This window comes from Solanum pennellii, chromosome 12 (genome assembly GCF_001406875.1).
Source record: "Solanum pennellii chromosome 12, SPENNV200".
Classification (NCBI taxonomy): Eukaryota; Viridiplantae; Streptophyta; class Magnoliopsida; order Solanales; family Solanaceae; genus Solanum; species Solanum pennellii.
In genome coordinates, this window is record NC_028648.1 from 80,899,079 (window position 1) to 80,920,333 (window position 21,255).

At 33.1% G+C, this 21,255-nt stretch overlaps 3 protein-coding genes across 3 annotated transcripts in view; 1 reads left to right on the forward strand and 2 right to left on the reverse strand.

The window, feature by feature from the left end:
- Positions 1-7,653: 7,653 nt before the first annotated feature.
- Positions 7,654-13,500, reverse strand: LOC107006666 (far upstream element-binding protein 1-like). The gene is made up of 6 exons (XM_015205182.2): positions 13,087-13,500; positions 11,981-12,249; positions 11,746-11,838; positions 11,587-11,658; positions 11,349-11,465; positions 7,654-8,918 (listed from the first exon to the last, which is right to left on the reverse strand). Exons 1-6 carry the CDS (start codon positions 13,394-13,396, stop codon positions 7,824-7,826), a joined length of 1,956 nt encoding a protein of 651 aa, XP_015060668.1. The 5' UTR covers positions 13,397-13,500; the 3' UTR covers positions 7,654-7,823.
- Positions 13,501-17,095: 3,595 nt separating this feature from the next.
- LOC107006623 (abscisic acid receptor PYL2-like) lies at positions 17,096-18,733 on the reverse strand. Its single transcript, XM_015205136.2, has 2 exons — positions 18,319-18,733; positions 17,096-17,695 (listed from the first exon to the last, which is right to left on the reverse strand). The coding sequence occupies exons 1-2, from the start codon at positions 18,548-18,550 to the stop codon at positions 17,355-17,357; spliced, it is 573 nt and encodes a 190-aa protein (XP_015060622.1). The 5' UTR covers positions 18,551-18,733; the 3' UTR covers positions 17,096-17,354.
- A 2,361-nt stretch (positions 18,734-21,094) lies between these two features.
- Positions 21,095-21,255, forward strand: part of LOC107005762 (NDR1/HIN1-like protein 6) — a 1,770-nt gene continuing 1,609 nt past the window's right edge. The window contains exon 1 of the mRNA XM_027913367.1: positions 21,095-21,255. Within this exon, the coding sequence (XP_027769168.1) occupies positions 21,181-21,255 (75 nt within the window). The 5' untranslated portion in view covers positions 21,095-21,180.

A 21,255-nucleotide genomic window follows, 5' to 3' on the forward strand; every position in this document is an offset into this window, starting at 1 on the left:
CGTTAAAAAATTGTGTGACTGTAAATGAAGGTTTCCTAATTCTATATGGAGATCCGTATAAAGTTTTTTGAGAAAAAAAATTCAGGTGCTTCGAGTGTCATATCCATGGGCTAATATACACGAAAACTAGGGGATTTTGGTTGATTTTTAAAAAGAGGCTTGAAAATGCGGATATAGGCGTTATATTTTTTTGTGAGAATACGTGAAGGTTTCTTAACTCATTACGGAGGCCTTCATAAATTTTTTAAGAAAAAAATTTTTGTCATCCAAACGTTAGATCCATGGGCTTACACATGAAAAATCGGTGAATTTGGGCGACTCTTGTAAAAAGTTTGTAAATGAGAAATGGGCATTTAAAAGATTGTAACTATACGCGATAGTTCTGCAACTCATTACATAGGTCCTCATAAAATTTTTTGATAAAAAAACAAATTGGATTCTTCAGAAGCCACAATCATTGGCTAATAGACACCAAAAATAGGTTAATTTGGGTGATTAAAAAATAGACTTGTAAATGCGAAAATAGGCATCAAAAAAATTGCATGACTATATGTGAAGGTTCCCATAATTATTTATTTTTTAATAAAAATAAAATTGGTTGCGCAAACAACACATCCATGTGCTAATACAAACGAAAAATCGAGGAATTAGAGCGATTCTTACAAAAAGGATTCTATACGCAGAAATAAGCTTTAAAAATGGTGGGACTATATATGAAGGTTTCCAAACTCATCACAGAGGTACCTATAATTTTTTGGAGAAAAAAAAATTAGGTGCTCTGGCACCAGATCCATGGGTTAATACATACAAAAAAAATCAATTTAAATTTGGTGATTCTTCAAGAGGGCTTGTATATTTAGAAATAGGCATTAAAAATAGTGTTAGTATACGTGAAGATTCACCAACTCATTACAGAGGTTCATATAAACTATTGAGAGAAAAAATTTAGGTGCTCGTGCACCCGTTCCATGAGCTTATACACAAAAAAAAGTCAGTAAATTTGAAAGATTCTTAAAATAGACTTGCAAATGCAAAAACGAGCATTAAAAATAGTGAGAATATACATGAAGGTTCCAAACTCATTACAGAGGTCCTTATAATATATTTTGAGAAAAAAAAATAGGTGCTCCATTCACTAGATCCACAGATTAATACATACGAAAAATAAGTGAATTTGGATGATTTTGAAAAAAGGCTTGTAAATGTTGAAATGTACATTTAAAAAATTGGTAAGTATACGTGATGCTCCAGGCACTAGATATATACGCTAATACATACGAAAAAACAAAAAAATTAGTGATTCTTAAAAAGGGCTTGAAATTGCAGAATGACATTAAAAATGGTGTAATTATACGTGAAGGTTCACCAACTCATCACGGAGGTCCTCATAAAGTCTTTTGAGAATTTTTTTTGGATGTTTTAGGTGCCACAATCATGGGCTAATACACACGAATAGTTAGTGAATTTGGATGATTCTTAAAAAAATGCTTCTAAATGTGAAAATGTACGTTTAAAAAATTGTATAAGCATACATGATGCTTCCGCAACTCGTACGGAGGTCCTTATAAAATTTTCTCAAGAAATTGTTTGGATGCTCCAAGCGCTAGCTCCATAGGCTAATAAATACGAAAAAACAGAAAATTTTAGTAATTCATAAAAAGGGGCTTGAAATTGCAGAATTACATTAAAAATGGTGTAAGTATAACTTGAACGTTCACCAACTCATTACGGAGGTCCTCATAAAATATTTTGAGAAAAAAATTGGATGTTTTAAGTATCACAACCATGGGCTAATACACAAAAAATTGGTTAATTTGGACGATTCTTAAAAAAGGCTTGTAAATGTGGGAGTAGGCGTTAAATGTGTAAAATAAATTTGGTGTGCAGGCGTCACATCTATGTGCTAATACACACGAAAAATCGGTGAATTTGATCGACTTTTATAAGAAGCTTGTAAATGCGGAAATGGACGTAAAAAAATGTTGTGAGTGTAAATGAAGGTTTCCTAATTCAATACGGAAATCCTTATAAATTTTTTTGAGAAAAAAAATTCAGGTGCTCCGGACGTCATATCCATGGGCTAATATACATGAAAATTACGGGATTTTGGTTGATTCTTAAAAAAGAGCTTGTAAATGCGGAATGGAGTTAAAAATGGTGTGAGTATATGTGAAGGTTTCTAAATTCAATACGGAGGTCCCCATAAAGTTTTTTTCAGAAAAAGTTTGTGATCTAGAGTATTCATGGGCTAATACACACGAAAAATCGATGAATTCGGGCAACTGTTAAAAAACAGCTTGTGAAGAGAGAATAGGCGTTAAAAAAGTGTCAGTATACGTGATGGTTCCCCAACTCATTACGGATGACCTCATTAAGTCTTTTGATAAAAAAATTTTTGGATTTTTCAAGCGCCACAATCATGGGCTAATAATACACAGAAAAATTGGTTAATTTGGGCAATTAAAAAAATGACTAGTAAATGCGGAAATTAGCATTAAAAAATTGTGTGACTATACGTGATTATTTTTCAACTCATTACAAAGTTTCTCATAAAAAAATTTGAGACAAAAAATTGAATGCGCAAGCGCCACATCCATGTGCTAATACACACAAAAAATCATGAAATTAGAGCGATTCATAAAAAAGGCTTCTATATTCAAAAATAGGCTTTAAAAATTGTGTAATTTGGACGATTCTAAAAAATACTTGTAAATGCGAAAATAGGCGTTAAAAAAATTGTGTGAGTATACGTGAAGGTTCCCTAACTAATTACGGAAGGCCTCATAAAGTTTTTCCAGAAAAATAAATTTGGGTGCGCAGGCGCCACATCCATATGCTAATACACACGAAAAATAGGTAAATTTGGGCGACTCTTATAAGAGGCTTGTAAATACGGAAATGGACATTAAAAAATGGTGTGAGTGTACATGAAGGCTTCCTAATTCAATACGGAGATCCTTATAAAGTTTTTTGAGAAAAAAAATTAAGGTGCTCCGGTCATATCCATGGGCTAATATACACGAAAACTAGGAGATTTTGGTTGCTTCTTAAAAAGGGGCTTGTAAATGTAGAAATAGACGTTAAAAAAATTGTGTTATTATACGTTAAAGTTTCCCAACTCATTACAGAGACCCTCATAAAGTTCTTTGACAAAAAATAAATTTGGTTGCGCAGGCGCCACATCCATGTGCATTTAATACACACGAAAAATCGATGAATTCGGGCGACTCTTATAAGAAGCTTGTAAATGCAAAAATGGACATTATAAAATGGTGTGAAGGTACGTGAAATGTTTTCCAATTCACTACAGATATCCTTATAAAGTTTTTTGAGAAAAAAAATTTAAGTGCTCTGCGCGCTATATCCATGGGCTAATATACACGAAACTAGGAGATTTGGGTGATTCTTAAAAAGGGGCTTGTAAGTGTGGAATAGAGTTAAGAATATGTGAATATATGCAAAGGTTAGTTAATTCAATACGGAGGTCCCCATAAAGTTGTTTAAGAAAAAATTTGATGATCCAAACGCTAGATCTATGGGCTAACACACGAAAAATCGATGAATTTGAGCAACTATTCAAAAAGAGCTTGTGAATGAGAAAATGGGCGTTAAAAAAAGTGTGAGTAGACATGATGGTTCCCCAACTCATTACGGAGGTCCTCATAAAGTCTTTTGATAAAAAAAAATTAGATGTTTCAGGCGACAAAATCATGGGCTAATACACACGAAAAATTGGTTTATTTAGGCCATTCAAAAAAAATTACTAGTAAATGTGAAAATAGGCGTTCAAAAAATTGTATGAGTATACATGAAGGCTCCCCAACTTTTTACGGAGGCCCTCTCAAATTTTTTTAAGAAAGTAAATTTGGGTGCGCAGGCGCCACATCTATGTGCTAATACACACGAAAAATCGATGAATTCGGACGACTCTTATAAGAAGCTTGTAAATGCGGAAATGAACGTTAGAAAATGGTGTGAGTGTACGTGAAGGTTTTCCAATTCAATACAGAGACCCTTATAAAGTTTTTTGAGAAAAAAAAATTTTAGTGCTCTGGGCGCTATATCCATGGGCTAATATACACGAAAACTAAGAGATTTGGGTGATTCTTAAAAAGAGGCTTGTAAATGCGGAATGGAGTTAAAAATAATGTGAGTATATGAGAAAGTTACTTAATTCAATACGGAGGTCTCCATAAAGTTTTTTAAGAAAAAAAATGTTGGTGATCCAAACGCTAGATCTTGGGCGAATAAACACGAAAAATCGATGAATTTGAGAGACTGTTAAAAAAGAGCTTGTAAATGAGAAAATGGGCGCTAAAAAAGTGTGAATATACGTGATGATTTTCCAACTCATTACGGAGGTCGTCATAAAAAATTTTGATTAAAAAAAATTGGATGTTTCAGGAGCCACAATCATAGGTTAATACACGCGAAAAATTGGTTTATTGAGGCAATTCAAAAAAATGACTAGTAAATGCGAATATAGGCGTTCAAAAAATTGTGTGAGTATACGTGAAGGTTCCCCAATTCATTACGGAAGGCCTCATAAAGTTTTTAGAGAAAAATAAATTTGGATGCGCAGGCGCACATCCAAATGCTAATACACATGAAAAATAGGTGAATTCGGACGACTCTTATAAGAAGCTTGTAAATGCGAAAATGGACATCAAAAAATGGTGTGAGTGTACATGAAGGTTATCCAAGTCATTACGGAGGCCCTCATAAAAATTTTTGAGAAAAATAAATTTGGTGCACAGGTGTCACATCCGTGTGACAATACAAACGAAAATCGATGAATTTGGGTGACTATTATAAGAAATTTGTAAATGCATAAATGGACGTTAAAAATAGTGTTAGTGTACGTGAAGGTTTTCCAATTCAATGCAGAGATCTTATTAAGTTTTTTTAGAAAAAATTAGGTGCTCCAGGCGCCATATTCATGGGCTAATATACACGAAAACTAGGGGATTTTGGGTGATTTTTAAAAAGAGACTTGTAAATGTGGAATGACCTTAAGAATAGTTTGAGTACACGTGAAAGTTCCTTAAATCATTACGGAGGTCTCCATACAGAATTTTGAGAAAAATAAATTTGGTGATCCAGACGGTAGATCCAGAGGCGAATACACACGGAAAATCGGTGAATTTGGGCGACTCTTGTAAGAAGCTTCTAAATTAGAAAATGGGCGTTAAAAAAGTGTGATATACGTGATGGTTCCCAACTCATTACATAGGTCCTTATAAAATCTTTTGATAAAAAATAAATTTGATTCTCCATGTGCCACAATCATGGGCTAATAAACACAAAAAAATTGGTTTGTTTGGGCGATTCTTAAAAAAGGCTTGTAAATGCGAAAATAGGCGTTAAAAAAATTGTGTGAGTATTCTTGAAGGTTTCTCAACTCATTACGGAGGCCCTCATAGGCTACACACGAAAAATTGGTTAATTTGGGCAATTCAAAAAAATGACTAGTAAATGCGAATATAGGCGTTCAAAAAATTGTTTGAGTATACGTGAAGGCTCCCCAACTCATTACGGAGGCCCTCATAAAGTTTTTTGAGAAAATAAATTTGGGTGCGCAGGCGCCACATCCATGAGCTAATACACACGGAAAAACGGTGAATTTGGGCGACTCTTATAAGAAACTTGTAAATGCGGAAATAGACGTTGAAAATGGTGTGAGTGTATGTGAAGGTTTCCCAACTAAATACAGATATCCTTATAAAGTTTTTTGAGAAAAAAAATCCAGGTTCTCCGGGCGCCGTATTCATGGGCTAATATACATGAAAATTAGGGGATTTTGGGTTATTTTTAAAAAGGAATTTTTAAATACGAAATGAATTTAAAAATGGTGTGAGTATATGTGAAGGTTCCTTAATTCAATAAAGAGGTCCCCATAAAGTTTTTTAAGAAAAAAAAATTTGGTGATCCAGACGCTAGCTCTATCGGCTAATACACACGTAAAATTGGTGAATTTGGGCAACTGTTAAAAAAGATCTTGTGAATGAGAAAATGAGCGTTAAAAAAAGTGTGAGTATACGTGATGATTTCCCAACTAATTACGGAGGTTTTCATAAAGTCTTTTGATAAAAAGAAATTTGGATGCTTCAGGCGCCACAATCATGGGCTAATACACACGAAAAATTGGTGAATTTGGGCAACTGTTAAAAAAGATCTTGAAAATGAGAAATTTAGTGTTAAAAAAAGTGTGAGTATACGTGATGGTTCCCCAACTAATTAAAGAGGTTTTCATAGTCTTTTGATAAAAAAAATTTGGGTGCTTCATGCGCCAAAATCATAGGTTAATACACACGAAAAATTGGTTAATTTGGGTAATTCAAAAAATGACTAGTAAATGTGAAAATAGGCGTTCAAAAAATTATGTGAGTATACTTGAAGGTTACACAACTCATTACGGAGGCCCTTATTTAATTTTTTGAGAAAAATAAATTTGGGTGCACAGGTGTCACATCCATGTGATAATACACGAAAAATTGGTAAATTTGGGTGACTATTATAAGAAATTTGTAAATGCAGAAATAGGCGTTAAAATAGTGTTAGTGTACGTGAAGGTTTCCCAATTCAATGCGGAAATCTTATTAAGTTTTTTAAGAAAAAAAAATAGGTGCTCCAGACGCCATATTCATGGGCTAATATACACGAAAATAAGGGGATTTTGGGTGATTCTTCAAAAGAGACTTGTAAATGTGGAATGACCTTAAGGATAGTTTGAGTACACGTGAAGGTTCCTTAATTCATTACGGAGGTCTCCATAAAGAATTTTGAGGAAAAAAATTTGGTGATCCAGACGGTAGATCCATAGGCTAAAAACACGAAAAATTGGTGAATTTGGACGACTCTTGTAAGAAGCTTCTAAATGAGAAAATGGGCATTAAAAGAGTGACTATACGTGATGGTTCCCCAACTCATTACAAAGGTCCTCATAAAATCTTTTGATAAAAAAAAAAACAAATTGAATTCTTCAGGCGCCACATTCATTGGCTAATAAACACAAAAAGTTGGTTATCTGGGCGATTCTTTAAAAAAGGCTTGTAAATACGAAAATAGGTATTAAAAAAATTGTGTGAGTATACTATAATGATTTCCAACTCATTCCTCACAAAGTTATCAAAGGCTAATATACACGAAAAATTGAAATAAATGTGTTATTCATCTTGTGAAAATCAATATAAATCTTTTGTATGGCCACTATATCATCATGGTGAGGCTATACATACCATTTCCCAATGTCACTAAAGGTTTTGAAAAGACAGAAAAGAACACATCACTATAAATTAAAAAAAAACATTAAGTAACACACGAAAAAACTTTTAAAAACACCTAATATTGTTGAATGGGCTCCAATTTATATTATATGACGCTGATAATAGTGAAATAAAAGGTTTAAAACTTTTTTTTCAAATTAAATTCATGCATATATATCTGAAATGCTCAAGATATAGTAGTTATATTATTGCGACCTGAGAAAGAATTCATTATACTACCCTTCAACTACAACTTACCGAAACAGAAACCTCCATAGATTGAGGTCTCCACGGGTACTCGGTAAACCATTTGAAAAACTTGAAAAGAAGCATCAAATAACATGCACAAACATGGCAACACCATAGGTACTTTACTCGAGAACACACCCAACAGAACGAAAGATAAAACTACTTAAACGATACGCAATCCAGATACGGGGACAAACAAACTACAGTTTAAAACAGTTTGATAATCTACAAACCTAAAGATAACTAAGCAACAAAAGCAAGAAATTGTTTTTAAAAGATCTGCTCAACAACATACGAAAGAGACTGATATTAACTCGGAGGTGAAGCTTTGGCAACCCCACCACTAGGTGGAACAGACTGCGAGGTTGGAGCTGCTTCAGAAGCATATGCTTGTGGCTGGGAGTAAGCACCATAGGCACTGTTGTAAGGTGGTGGCTGCTGTCCATAACTAGGCGGAGCACCATAAGACTGGGCACCATAACCTGGCTGAGCTGGTGGAGCACCATATGCAGAAGAGGGAGGTCGCTGGGCGTTGGGATCAGCCTGGGCATAACCTGATTGAGCAGCTGGTTGAGGATACCCGGGTTGCGCTGGGGCAGGCTGGGCATAACCAGCTTGTGCACTAGGAGACTGCTGTGGTTGACCATAGCTTGCCTGAGTAGGAGGTTTTTGAGCCTGAGGAGCCCCATAACTAGCAGCATAGCCTCCAGCTGGCTGTGTACCATACCCCCCTTGAGAAGTTGGGGGCACCCCATATCCAGCCTGAGCAGAGCCTTGAGATGGGTAGCTAGGATTAGGGCTGGGCTGCTGGCCAGAATGATATCCTTGTTGAGCTGTGGCTGATGCTGGTGGAGGTGCTTGACTGCCATCAGTTTGGGCACCATACGACGAGTTCTGGCCGTCTGATGTTGGGTTTGAGGCATTCCCATAGCTAGCAGTAGAGCTATAGCCTTGTTGCTGCTCATAACCAGAACCCTGATACCCACCAGAATGAGGGGCAGGTACATGATATCCACCGTAACCATCCTGGGCATAAGCTTGTCCTTGACTGTAACCTGAGGCAGGTTGCTGGTTATAACCATAGGCACTATTATCAGTTGAAGCAGCTGAACCTCCAGCAGCTTGCTGCTGTTGTTGTGGAGCCTGTTGGTTGTAGTAATCATACCCTCCTGCCTGAGATTGTTGATTTTGAGCACCACTCTGATCCCAGCCAGAGGCATATCCAGCAGAGGCAGCTTGAGGAGGGTAGCCAGGGTAAGATGGTTGAGAAGGGTATGCACCAGGCTGACCATAGCCATAACCAGATTGTTGCATAGGTGCACCAGGAGGGGCCCAGCTTGTAGGAGGACGGGCCTGATAACCCTGTTGATATCCTCCCGACATCCCTTGATTCCTAGCACGATTCTGCACAAGAATTGTCGTCTAAACTAACCAAGAATATGATTGATTCAAGCATATTTAAACAACTCACATTGCAAGGGCAGACTAAGCCACACCCAGGTAGCATAATCATAGCAGATGAAACAGTAACTTATACCACAAACATATAACAATTAATATTAGGTATGCATCAAGACAGATGTAAGACTTACTGGTTGGGAGGTACAAAACTCCTGGCAGATGCTCATCCTCACCCTATTTGAAGTGAAGGATACCAAAGCAAAAAAGCAAAAAACAAAAACATTCTATATGTAGGCAAGATAACTCTTAAGATAGCAAGATACCACTATAAGATGACCAAGGAACCACTATAAGCCAAGGGACTTTACCAATAATAATATGTAGTAATCTGTTCATTATATGTCATAAGCAGAGAATTAATTATAATAATGATATGGTGTATTCAAATTTATATACCCAGAGAAGTTGTATAACTGTTTCAATGACATGCGAATTAGACAAACGACAAACTACAATATTAGGAATAAATATGATGTGTTCGCAAAGCAGCAAGAGCAGTGCACCTTGAGGTTCCAAGACCAGCAATCACTCCGTGAATTGGGTTCGAAATAGTTGGACCACAGGGACACCAAAAACAAGGAAAACCAGAGAGTGATAATGGATGTCATTATTAACACCGCCAGAAAGCAGATTCCTACATGCCACATCACACTTGAAGGGCAATGATTCCATTTATTGATATTAAGAAATGTGAACCTAACAGTACTGCTAAGAACAAGAGGTGAACACACAGAACTGACATACTAATGATCCTTAAAGCACTCCAAACCTCAAAAGGAAGTTCGATCTTCATAGCCATGACTAAAAGGTCTATGGAGAAAGGGAAAAATCAGATAGTGGCTTAGTAATGAAAGTAATGGATTTTTCTTGAGAGAAACCAAATAAAGCACTAGAAAATCCCAAGGCACAAAAAAGTTGTCCCCTGGCTGAGTAATGACATCAACAGTAGATAATTACACCAAACACTCTTTTGTTACAACACTTATGTAGTACATTCATATAATATCTCAAGATTGAGACCTAAAAGATAACAATGATAATCTCAACAAATCTTAGTTTCCTCCATTGCACATCCTAGCAAAATCAGTCCCTCATTTACTCCCAGTATATGACATTAGTTAATCAATAATTAGGTTGAAGACCATACCAGAACAATGCTGAGGGAACACCAACACTTATGGTTCCATGTTGGTGTCACCATTGTCCAATACATACTAAGCCTACAAATTTTCCAATAATAATATCAGTGATCAGATACAAAATTAACCAGAATAGTTATATGTTGTCTCTTGATATTAACCAAGTACCCAAAACCATTAAACCAAGAGTTATTGCACATCTCAGATTATAATATATCCTCAATATTATGGAAAATTTTAGACAGACTTAGTTACCTTCAAGGAGAACCTCCCCAAAACCTGCGCCTCACAAAAATCATAACATCTAAAGTCCAATGAAATATAGATCAATAGACATTGAGGCAACTAAACATTTTGATAAGTCATCTTAAACCTGATAATGCCTTTGGTTAGAAACTGATCTCTTGCTCCAGCAACATCCAACTAATTAAAAAGAACTGATGGGAAAAAATGTTGACATATGTAGGTGTCATGTCACATTACAGATATATTATGTGGATAACAATCTATTAATCCTTCTATTTAAAGTAATGGAGCTATAGTTAAGAGTGGAGCAAAATACTCGCAAAGACCTACTTGCAACTAGAAAGCATATTTCCAATATTAATAAGAATACTTCCTTCCAAAAAATGAAGCACAGCAAGAGCCAATCTCCTTCATCCAGGGGTCATTGACATGAACTAGAACTCCCATTAACTGACGCTGTCGACCAAGAAGAGGACTGGCAAACTGATCTGCAAACACTATGAATTCTAGCGATGCAAGGACGGATATAGGTAATTGACAGCAACACACATACATGAAACTTGCAGATACAGATCATGAAGATCCTAATGAAGTCATATATTGGATTATTAATTTCTCATTCATGATGCTCTAGCAACAAAGTAAACTGTAACTTAATGTGTCAGCAAATTTCACCACTGCTGAAAAAATTAATACCACTGCCTCTTCAAGATGCTAAGAGATAAAATTTGAACATTCAGGATCAGGAAAACTACAAAAAGCAACTCTTAAAGGACTAAAGGTATAAAGCAGAGTCTTCCACAACATGCAACATGCAAGATACACACACAGTTACAAATTACAAACAACAAATAACATACAAATATAGACTGCTCAAAGTTTGAAGGAGATTAAATGCATCATCTTGAGGCAAGCATTCATCTGCCTTTGCTGCCTATTATATTCTTGCAACAAGGAAGAATAGAAAGTGATATCCAATTACACATACCTCACTAATTACTTCATACACCAGCTGCTTAGCAGCCTCAATCTGTTCACTTGACCCATCAATTTGAACTGTTCTTTCCTGCGATGTATCACCAGGAGGCAAGTGCAAAGGGATCACCTGTGACAAAGTAGGAAAAGATAAGAAAGCTGGAATAAAATCTCCAGAAATAATTGCTTTTCACACTGCAAAGGACTGTAAGTATTCATAAAAGATAAGTGGGAAAGAATTTTGAAGTTACCTGAATGCGCGCTCCAGTTCTTGCCTGCATACTTTTTATAGTTTCACCTCCTTTTCCAATAACAAGACCAACCTAATAAAACACATACCAATACACATGAGACAAATAGTCGAAAGCTGACTGCGAGACTAGTAATTAAACTACAACACTAAATCTCACCTTGTTGTTAGGGACTTTCAAGGAAAACTGTTCCCCTCCAGATTGCTGTCCAGGTAATCTTCGGGAAACTAGACCAGAACCACCAGAATCAGCCTGTATCAGATACATAATGCATTATTAACAAACTGAAAACAGATCAATTAATGGTCGAAAGCATGAGAAGTTGGATATAACTCAACAAAAGAAATACTGGAGTTTGACACTCTTTTAAGTATTGTAAGGCAAAGACTGGTACCTCAGAAAGAACCTCATTAATCAACTGTTCAGCCTTAGCAATTTGGTCTGGAGTACCCATGAGTTCAACTGCTCTGTTTTGAGAATTAGGATCAGCATCCATGTCTCTAGTAACCTGAATTTTGGCTCCAGACTGGAGTTGAAGATACTTGATGGTCTCCCCACCTTTTCCTATAATCACACCAACTCTGCCATTTGGTATTTCAATCTTCTTGCTCTGCCCCGGATAACCATATGAACTTGTAACTGAAGGAGTAACAATGGGCTTGTCTGCAGTCAAGAAAAGCCACAAATATTTAACATCTCAACAAGATCTTAAAACAAACCAGAATTGCTATCATAGTAAAAGCTAAAACCCTACTACCTTGCCAACTAATCACATCAGTGGTAGCCAATTACAAACATGAATACGGTATGGATAATTGTATTTCATCATCAATATTTTGTAAGCAGATTATTTTTGGTCAGGTATAGAAGTAGGTGAAAATTGCAATACAGCAATAAAACAACACTTCATTGATTATTAAAAAAACATCAATCCGTGAATATTGTTCTCCCACAGCAAAAAGGCATAAACACAAATTAACAACAAGTAAACCCTCAAGGAATCAAATCCACCAGCACCATTATTGTAGCAAATATGAATACTATTTGGATATATAGCAAAATACTACAACGGGATGTATAAGATACAATGATACCAGTAAATAACAAACTAAAATACTTGTATCCAAATGGAAAAGAATTTCAGTGAGAACATACATCTTTATATTTAAAAAAAACATCTCACCTCCATCTCAAAAAACCAGCACACAAAATCAATAACAGAAAAGGACAGAAAACTCATAAATCGTGTAAACTTGACTACCATACAAACTAATTAAATCAATCGAAGCCAATATAAACACAATTTCGATATTGGGTTTAACGATATCTGTATAAAAATGAACTTCGATTTAATAGAGCAGTATATCAAACAGCAAAGAATTACAGAAAATTACATTTTAAAAAAAAATCTCAACTTCGTGTCCGAAAAATAAAAAAAAAAACTAAAGAAAACACAAAATCCATAACAGCAAAAGGTTAGAAAAAGCTCAGAACCCTTACGTTCATAGGAATCATATCCACCGGCACCACCGCCGTTATTATCAACTCTAGGTTTCTTCGCTTCAGCACTATTCAACAACCTAGCAGCGATCTCCTGAGCCTTCTGCTTAGCCAACTGGAAATCATCCATAGGCGGCGGAACATTGTTGTAAGACGAAGGAGGAGCAGCACCGTCGGGAGAAGATAAGGAAGCGATCGGAGCAGAAAATCCAGTAGGTCTACGTGGACCAGGAGACGGTGCCGTTTGATCATCGTACTTCCTCTTGTTGTTACCGGCATCTGGTGCTCCGTACTGTGCTTCTTCTGCCATTGTTGCTTTCGATTTGCTCAGATTTGGGGGTACAAGGAGAGCAGCGGCGGTAGGGTTTTCGAAACCCTAGTGAGAGAAGTGGTTGTAAAGAGAATGAACAATTTCGGGTCAACAATGAGTTTTATAGGGATATGACCCATGACTAGATTAGATATTTTTTTATTGATAGAAATTGGGCCTCAAACTCTCTCCGATCTATCTAAGATCGTGTCCTAAAGCACTTGTAATTTATGTGTATTCGAAGCAAAATTTAAGTTCATCCGTCTTATTTACTTTCTTATTTTATATATTAATCAGATAAATATATAGTGTTGATCGAGTGTAGTTATACAATCTTGAAATCAAGTTCATCTGGTTTTTGATCTTTTTTGAATTATTGAATATACTAACTGGATTTGTTGAAATATTGTTTGTTTATCTGTATTATAATTCGTATACAGATTTTAGTTTTTACCAGTTCAGATATGATAAATCAAAGCTCTCAAATAAGAAGTCGTGATGTGTTTTGTTATAATTCTGTAAGTGTTTCCTGCTAAGTTGATGCAGAGTCTTATTCAAGTTTATGTGTTTTTTGATCTTTTTTACATTATTGAACCTGCAAACTGTGTTTGTAATTTCTAATTGAATCTACTGAAATATCATTTGTTTATCTGTAGTTTAACTCATATACAGATTTTAGTTTTTACCAATTCAGATATGATAAATCAAAACTCTCAAATAAAAAGTCGTGTTGTGTTTTGTTATAATTTTTTCAGTGCTTTCTGTTAAGTTAATGCAGAGTCTTATTCAATACCATTTGTTGTAAATTCTTCTCAAGTTATGCTTTAAAGTGATTTTGTAATGCAGTAGATCATATTCTATAACTGATTGATGAACAGTTTTCAATGAATTGTCGTTACACTAGCAATATATAAGATTCTCATTTTCAACTTATGATCTTTAGTTTTGATAAGATCCATACAATCATTTCTATTGATACAAGATATCTCAATGATACCGAGTATTCTTCAAAAATAGTAAGATTATATCTCTTGTATGTGTATTATTCATTCCCTATTTTATTAAGTTTGAACAATTTATTTTGGAGAAAGTAAATAAAATTCCCCTCAAACTTTTTTGTCAAACTTATCTTAGCAGTGTAACTTTATGAATGTATAAGTACCCCCTTAAAGAACTTTCAAGTGAGTTAAATATAACATTATACATACAATACCAACTTGGTGGTTAGGAGGTGATATCCACGCGGCCCACATTAGCGCCACCTTAATGACACATTGACAACAAGTCAAAAGTAAAAAGATTTAGTTTTTTATTCTTTTTTCTTTTTCATACAATTTTTTAGTTCTCATTTTCACTGTTACTCGCCTTCTTCATCGTTCCATCTTCTCCATTCCAATACTAAAATTAGAATATCCCTATGGTAGAAAATTAACACAACATAACATGATTTCTTAATAATTTGATGAATATTGTGTATCAAATAGAAATATAGGATTAATTATCATCATTGAAATTAGAGTTGTTAAAGCTTCTACAGTAGCTGAGGCGACTACTTCAAAAGCAATTGTCACAGTCATTATTATATTAGACTTAAAGATTGACATATCTGAAGGTTTTCAAACCTTTTACCTTGGTTGCCAAAAAAATGAGAACACATAAAAAGAAAGAAAAGAAAATATGAGAAATGGAAGAAAGCTCAGGAAATGAGTGCGGCCGGCGTTCCGTCCAAGTCACTGACGTGCTAAATTTTTTTGATGAGATTCAGTGATTTCACGACACCTGATCTTTTTATGGGGGTAGTGATGAACGAGTTAGGAATGGGTAGCAGTGATGTCCTTCAAGATTGAGAAATATTGAACTTGCTGACGTATAGTTATCGTCAAGAATTTTTTCCATCTAGGGAATAGAGAGAGTTAAAACGAGATAAAGGAGATGAAACAAGGAGTCATTGAGTGACGATAAAGTGGACCCACTTGTTTTATTTTAAATCATTTTTTGTTATTTATGCATCTATTTTTTATTACTTGTCACGTCAGCCACTGAGGTGTTATTTAATTCACTTACAAATAGTTTAAAGGGGTATTTACATGCACGCGAAGTTATAATACTAAAGTAAATTTCAGGTGACAAGTTTGAGGGGAATTTTATGTATTTCCTCTTTATTTTATCATTGACTGGTTTGTAAGAGCTTGTGCCCAAATTTCAAAAAAATTCTAATGACAAAAATTACTTCCTGTTTTTGTTCTTTTCAAATTTAATTAGTGTGATCTCTATTTAGTTTTCAATGTTTGGACGTTTCAATATAAAAAATTAAATCTCCTAAATTATCAATCACATACATTTTTTCATCATTTTCAATCATTTCATTGCAACTTCACCCAAAACAATGTTTTAAAGCCATTTAACAATATAGTAGACCAAATACATTTTATGAATGAATGATGAGCAATTTTCGATCAACTCCAATCACACAGATAACAAGTATAATATTAACACGTGAAATTTTTCTTTTCAACGATTTATCTTTTAGTCACTAATTTTTTCTGGAGAGACAATCACAAGAAAAGTACTTATTTTTTGAAAGAAAATCTATTTTCGACCTCTTCACAGCCCAAATCTCAACGAGTCAATTACTCATTTTTTTGAAGGAAAACTTATGATATACTCTTAACCGTTTAGTTTATTAACATGATCGTAATATATGCTATTTATACATTTTAATTACAAATGTGTGTATAGATATATATTTTATAAGTATATGATACACATATTTATTTAATATTAATATATATTGTATTCATATTTGATAAATTAGATGACCCAAAAATATTAGATTGTAACTTTTTCTTTCTAAACTCAAAGTCACAAATGACGGATCAAAAGTCCAAAATGCTTTGGGCTGAGTTTTGTCCGATGAAAAATGAAATTTAATTCATATAAGTCTTTTATAAAAATACTCGTTTGATCGAAAATTTTCAAACGTGTTAAAAGATAAAATTATTATGCTTACATTAGAGTAGCATATAATGATACATGTCTCTTATATTATTAGATAATCGATCATATTTTTACTTGAGTTTTTGTACAACCTTATCAAAGATAGATGTGAACCTAATAAAAAACACAAGCACTCGATAAATTTAAAAAAATATATACATATATATATATATGTATATATTCAAATTGCTTTCTGCTAGTCACAAATATATACATATATATTTTTAAATTATTTTCTTTTAGTTAAATTTCAAACTAGGTAAAAGTTAAAAGAAAATAAGTGAGTAATAAAGCAAATTTTAATATCACATGTTGTAAGGTGTAACTCACAAGTTTCTCAATGGTAACAACACTAATGTTTAACTTTATTCATTTATTTATTTATTTTTGTATATTTTTAAAAATTCATTTCTCTCCTTTTTTCCCCTCACATTTATTAAAAAAGTAATAGAGTAGTTCAACAATAATTTCCCCCCTTTAAGGTTGGAGTATACACAAACATTTATAAGGTATTTTGCCAGCTTTTCATTCATATAAAGTCACTTTTTTTCTTTATGGTAAAAAGTAACGATATTAATATATTCAGTATTATTTCGTAAGAAAAGTTTGGAGAAAGTAAAGTATACATAAATATATTCATAAAATATAAGAGATATTGTCAATATCGTCAAAGAATTATGATCGGATATAAACGTACATATATTTTACACACAAACCATAAAAATATATGTATATATTTCAAGAATTACTAAAAATACAACAAACTTTCAAAAAATCAAACCCACGATTACGTAACTGCATACAATTGTACGTAATGCAATACATAAAAATTATCAGATCTTATTCGATACTTATCCTGATGAAAGGAAGCACAATTCGCCTCAAACACCATACTTATTAATAAAAGAAAATAACAAAACAATCAAATTCAAACCCAGAATCCTCTTGTTATCGCGATTAATTATTCGTGCCCATGCATAGTAGACATTGCCACTAAAGCAAGTTTTTGTAGATTCAATTTCACAACAGTATCAGTAAACATTCTTGTATCTTCACCAGTATTCCCTTCTGGAATATCAACAATATATGATTCCAAGACTATAGTATAAATTTTTCCATTTTTTTTAAATTCATTTACTGATGTTACTGATTTATAATTTGTCAATCTATGTTCACCTCCAACAACTCGAAAACTCAAAATATGTTTTTCATCATCTAATATCTCTAGACGTTCTGTACTTGTTGATGCAGGTATTCCTGACACAACTGTTACTTCTCTTATGCTACCAACTCCGCCATCACCTGTATCGAGTGACCGAGTAACAATTTTCACTAAATAAACATCAAAATATAACAAAAAAATGGTTGGTCTAATATTTTACTTTAAATGATAAAATGTATATACACGAACAGAAATAAATTCACGAAGAAATCAAAAAGCCCTATGTCAATATATATATAATAAAACGTACTTAGCTACGTAATGTAAGTTAAGTACATGTGACTCCGCCACTTATTTTGAATTTTTTTTTTGTAAGAAGGATCAATTACTTATACAATATTTCAATTATTGTATAAAACTGCAACTTTGGTTGATGAGAGATATTATGATGATTAAACATATAAAAAATGAATTTTTGACATTATAAATAAAAGATAATTTAAGTATATGTATTATCACTATGATATTTTTGGACAAATTTTATTTGTATTTGACTTGAACCAGGAAAATGAATGATCTTCATACACGAGATTTTTTTTCATCGAGAAGATTAATAGTATTTACTTTAACCACTAGATTAAGTCTCGCTTGTCTATAGGTGAAAGGTAAATTTGAAGTATAGTGTATGTAACAAAATAATCACTTATAATAATATATGTGTTATAACGTCAATTTAAACTTTTAAGTGAATGTAATTACATACCTGATACGATCCTGCAACTTTTAATGAAGTGCTTATACTTTTCGGGATTATCAAAACGACGGATGAATGGCCATACGACATCGACGGGCGCGTCTATGCGTTGCGTCACAAGAGAAGTACAAGTGTTCGGTAAATCCTCAAAAGTATGATAATTTCGAATCAATGGTTCCAACTCAGCAAATTCTTCTTGTGTTAGCCCTTGCGGAACTAATAATTGTCTATCACCATCCATTTAAGGAACGGGGGGAAGATCGACGATGCGAGTGTTCTCGAAGAGAAAAAAAATCACAAATTTGATTGATTGAAAATGGAGAAAAAAAATGGTAAATTGTTTTATCCTTCTTTTGGTTTTTGGGAGATAGGAAGAGAAGTTATAGGGTTCCTTTTTATGATGAGAGGGAAAATACATGTGGGCATGGGTTGTTTAGCTTTATTTATTAGAGTTTCGTAGGCAGTTCCGTGCATGAAGCATATAATTTCATAGGTGAAATAATAATAATTAATCGACTTTATGAGATAATTAACATTAATTGAGTGATTTTTATGTCATAAAATAAAGTTCAATAACTTTCGGAAATATTAATTGTTATCGAGTAACTATTTGAGAAATTCACTCGTTTTTAAATATTTAATTAGAAACTTCGAGTTCATATTAGATTGGATATAATTTGTTGGTAAAGAACACTTCTTGAAATTATAATTGAGCTTTTATATATGTGACGTGAATTTAAATTACATTAAGATATGAAATAAATACCGAATATAAAAAAAAAACAAAAAAAACAAACATAGCAAAGCTGTATATTCGAGGATCATGTGACAAAGTTTAACACATTCGCGTGATCAAAACTCAACTTTGCAGCATTCAACCCTACCCACAACTTTTTTTATTGGACGGTCGTTTTGATACGTGAGATAAAGAATAATAATTTTGAAAAAAAATAATTTTATTTCATATTTAGTTTGAGATATTAGTTAATTTTGAGATTATTTATATCATTATTTGTAGTGAAATAGCGATTTTATTGTCTCATATAGAAGGTGAGATAAAATAATCTCATGAAATATTCTTGCTTATCTCATCCCGCAGACCAACTAAAGCTGTAGGTCAGGACTTGGCTCGGAGACAAATGTGATATGATGTTAGGGGTGTCAAATTAGCTAGGTAGGTTAAATTTGAACGGATCAAAATGGACGAGTAATATTATCATCAATAAAATATATAAGTTAGAACTACACATAATTATATATATGCACATAATTATTATTGTACTACACACTTTATTACTAAATTTAAATATATTTTAATATAAACATCGAAAGTCATAAATTGTTCTCACGCTCACCCCTTCGCCCTCTTAGATAGAGGCGTACATAAAATATTAGTATCAGATTCATCCGAATCTAGTAATTTTACACACACATATATACACATACATATATATATATATACATAAAAAATCATGACGAATACGATAACCACCAAGTATGAGTTTATAACTTTAAAAACATCTTAATTCTATAAAAAAATGTTTAAAATAAATTTATAAAAATTTAAATTCTAAATCATTTTGTATTTCCATCGAAATGGACTTGGAACCAAATGAAGGAAAAACGCTTGCTTTGCCTTTACTTCATACTCCTTTTGTATTATCCAAGTTACTCCACTTTATTTGTTTGATTTATTCTTTCCTTATCAATTTGTTAAAAAAAAAGTTTGACATTTTTTTTTCTATATTTAAGAGTTATTTTATTTTGTTTTTTTTATAATTTATTTAATCATTTGTTGTTTGGTAATTAATGGGGTCGATTGATAATTGGTTTTAGCTATCATATTTGGTATTCGACTTTGATTAATCTGTTACATAAATACTGATGTATGTACGAAAAAAAGAAGAAAACCTCCCTATTTTTATTTTATTTTAGAATATTGGAACCAAAAATTTATAATTGAAAGCAAAAAGATTATAGTATTCATTTCAACAAATCCTAAGTTGTTACACAAACACTTTTTTCTTTGTCATAATCATGGTGTTAATATCAATTTATGTGCACAACAACTAGTTTTATAAGATATTTGCTATAATTTATCAATATACACGAATATTTTTACCTAATAACAACAACATATTAGTATAATTTTACATAATGAGGTCGATAAATATAAAAAATATATAAATTTTACTCATATTTCATTTCGATAGAACGTAACACATATTAAACAATATACATAAAATAAGTACTAGGGAATCACCTAATAAAATAATGAAGTAACTTAAATAAAGTCGAAAGTAATGTAAGTCACAACTCACAAAACTAATGATATTAATGTAAAGAAGAAATACGTACGAAACATCAAACTACCGCAAACCCTAATTGTAGGAAAGTAAGAGAACAATTAATTATCTGCTAAATCTTCTATTGAGATGAAATAATTTCTATGTTACTCAGACTCTCAAAAATATCTTGAAATTTATATAACATGTATATTTAAAAAAGCTAAATAGCATGAATAAATTTTGAAAGTCGATCGATATAAGTCAATCATAAAAGATAAAATGTAACACATATTAACGTATATATAACAAAATAATGCATTTATTATTACGCAATGGAAAGTAACATAAATCACAGCTCAACAAACTGCTTAAGATAATACTTAACTATTTACGCATCTCGATAATATTTTTAAAATATCCCAACGAGTATAATAATATTTTCGATAATATTTTAAAAAAATTCGAACAAATATAATATAATTCGCCGAATCCACCGACATTAGTCAAACACCTTAGTGAAACGACAGAAATATAAATTCTATTTTTCTTCTGCCAAATCTAAGCTCATTTTTTCTCTCCAAAAATGGCTGACAGAGTTCACCCTTCAGCTAAGCCAAATGGCAACGCCGCCAATATTACCGGTGCCGCTGCGGCGGCC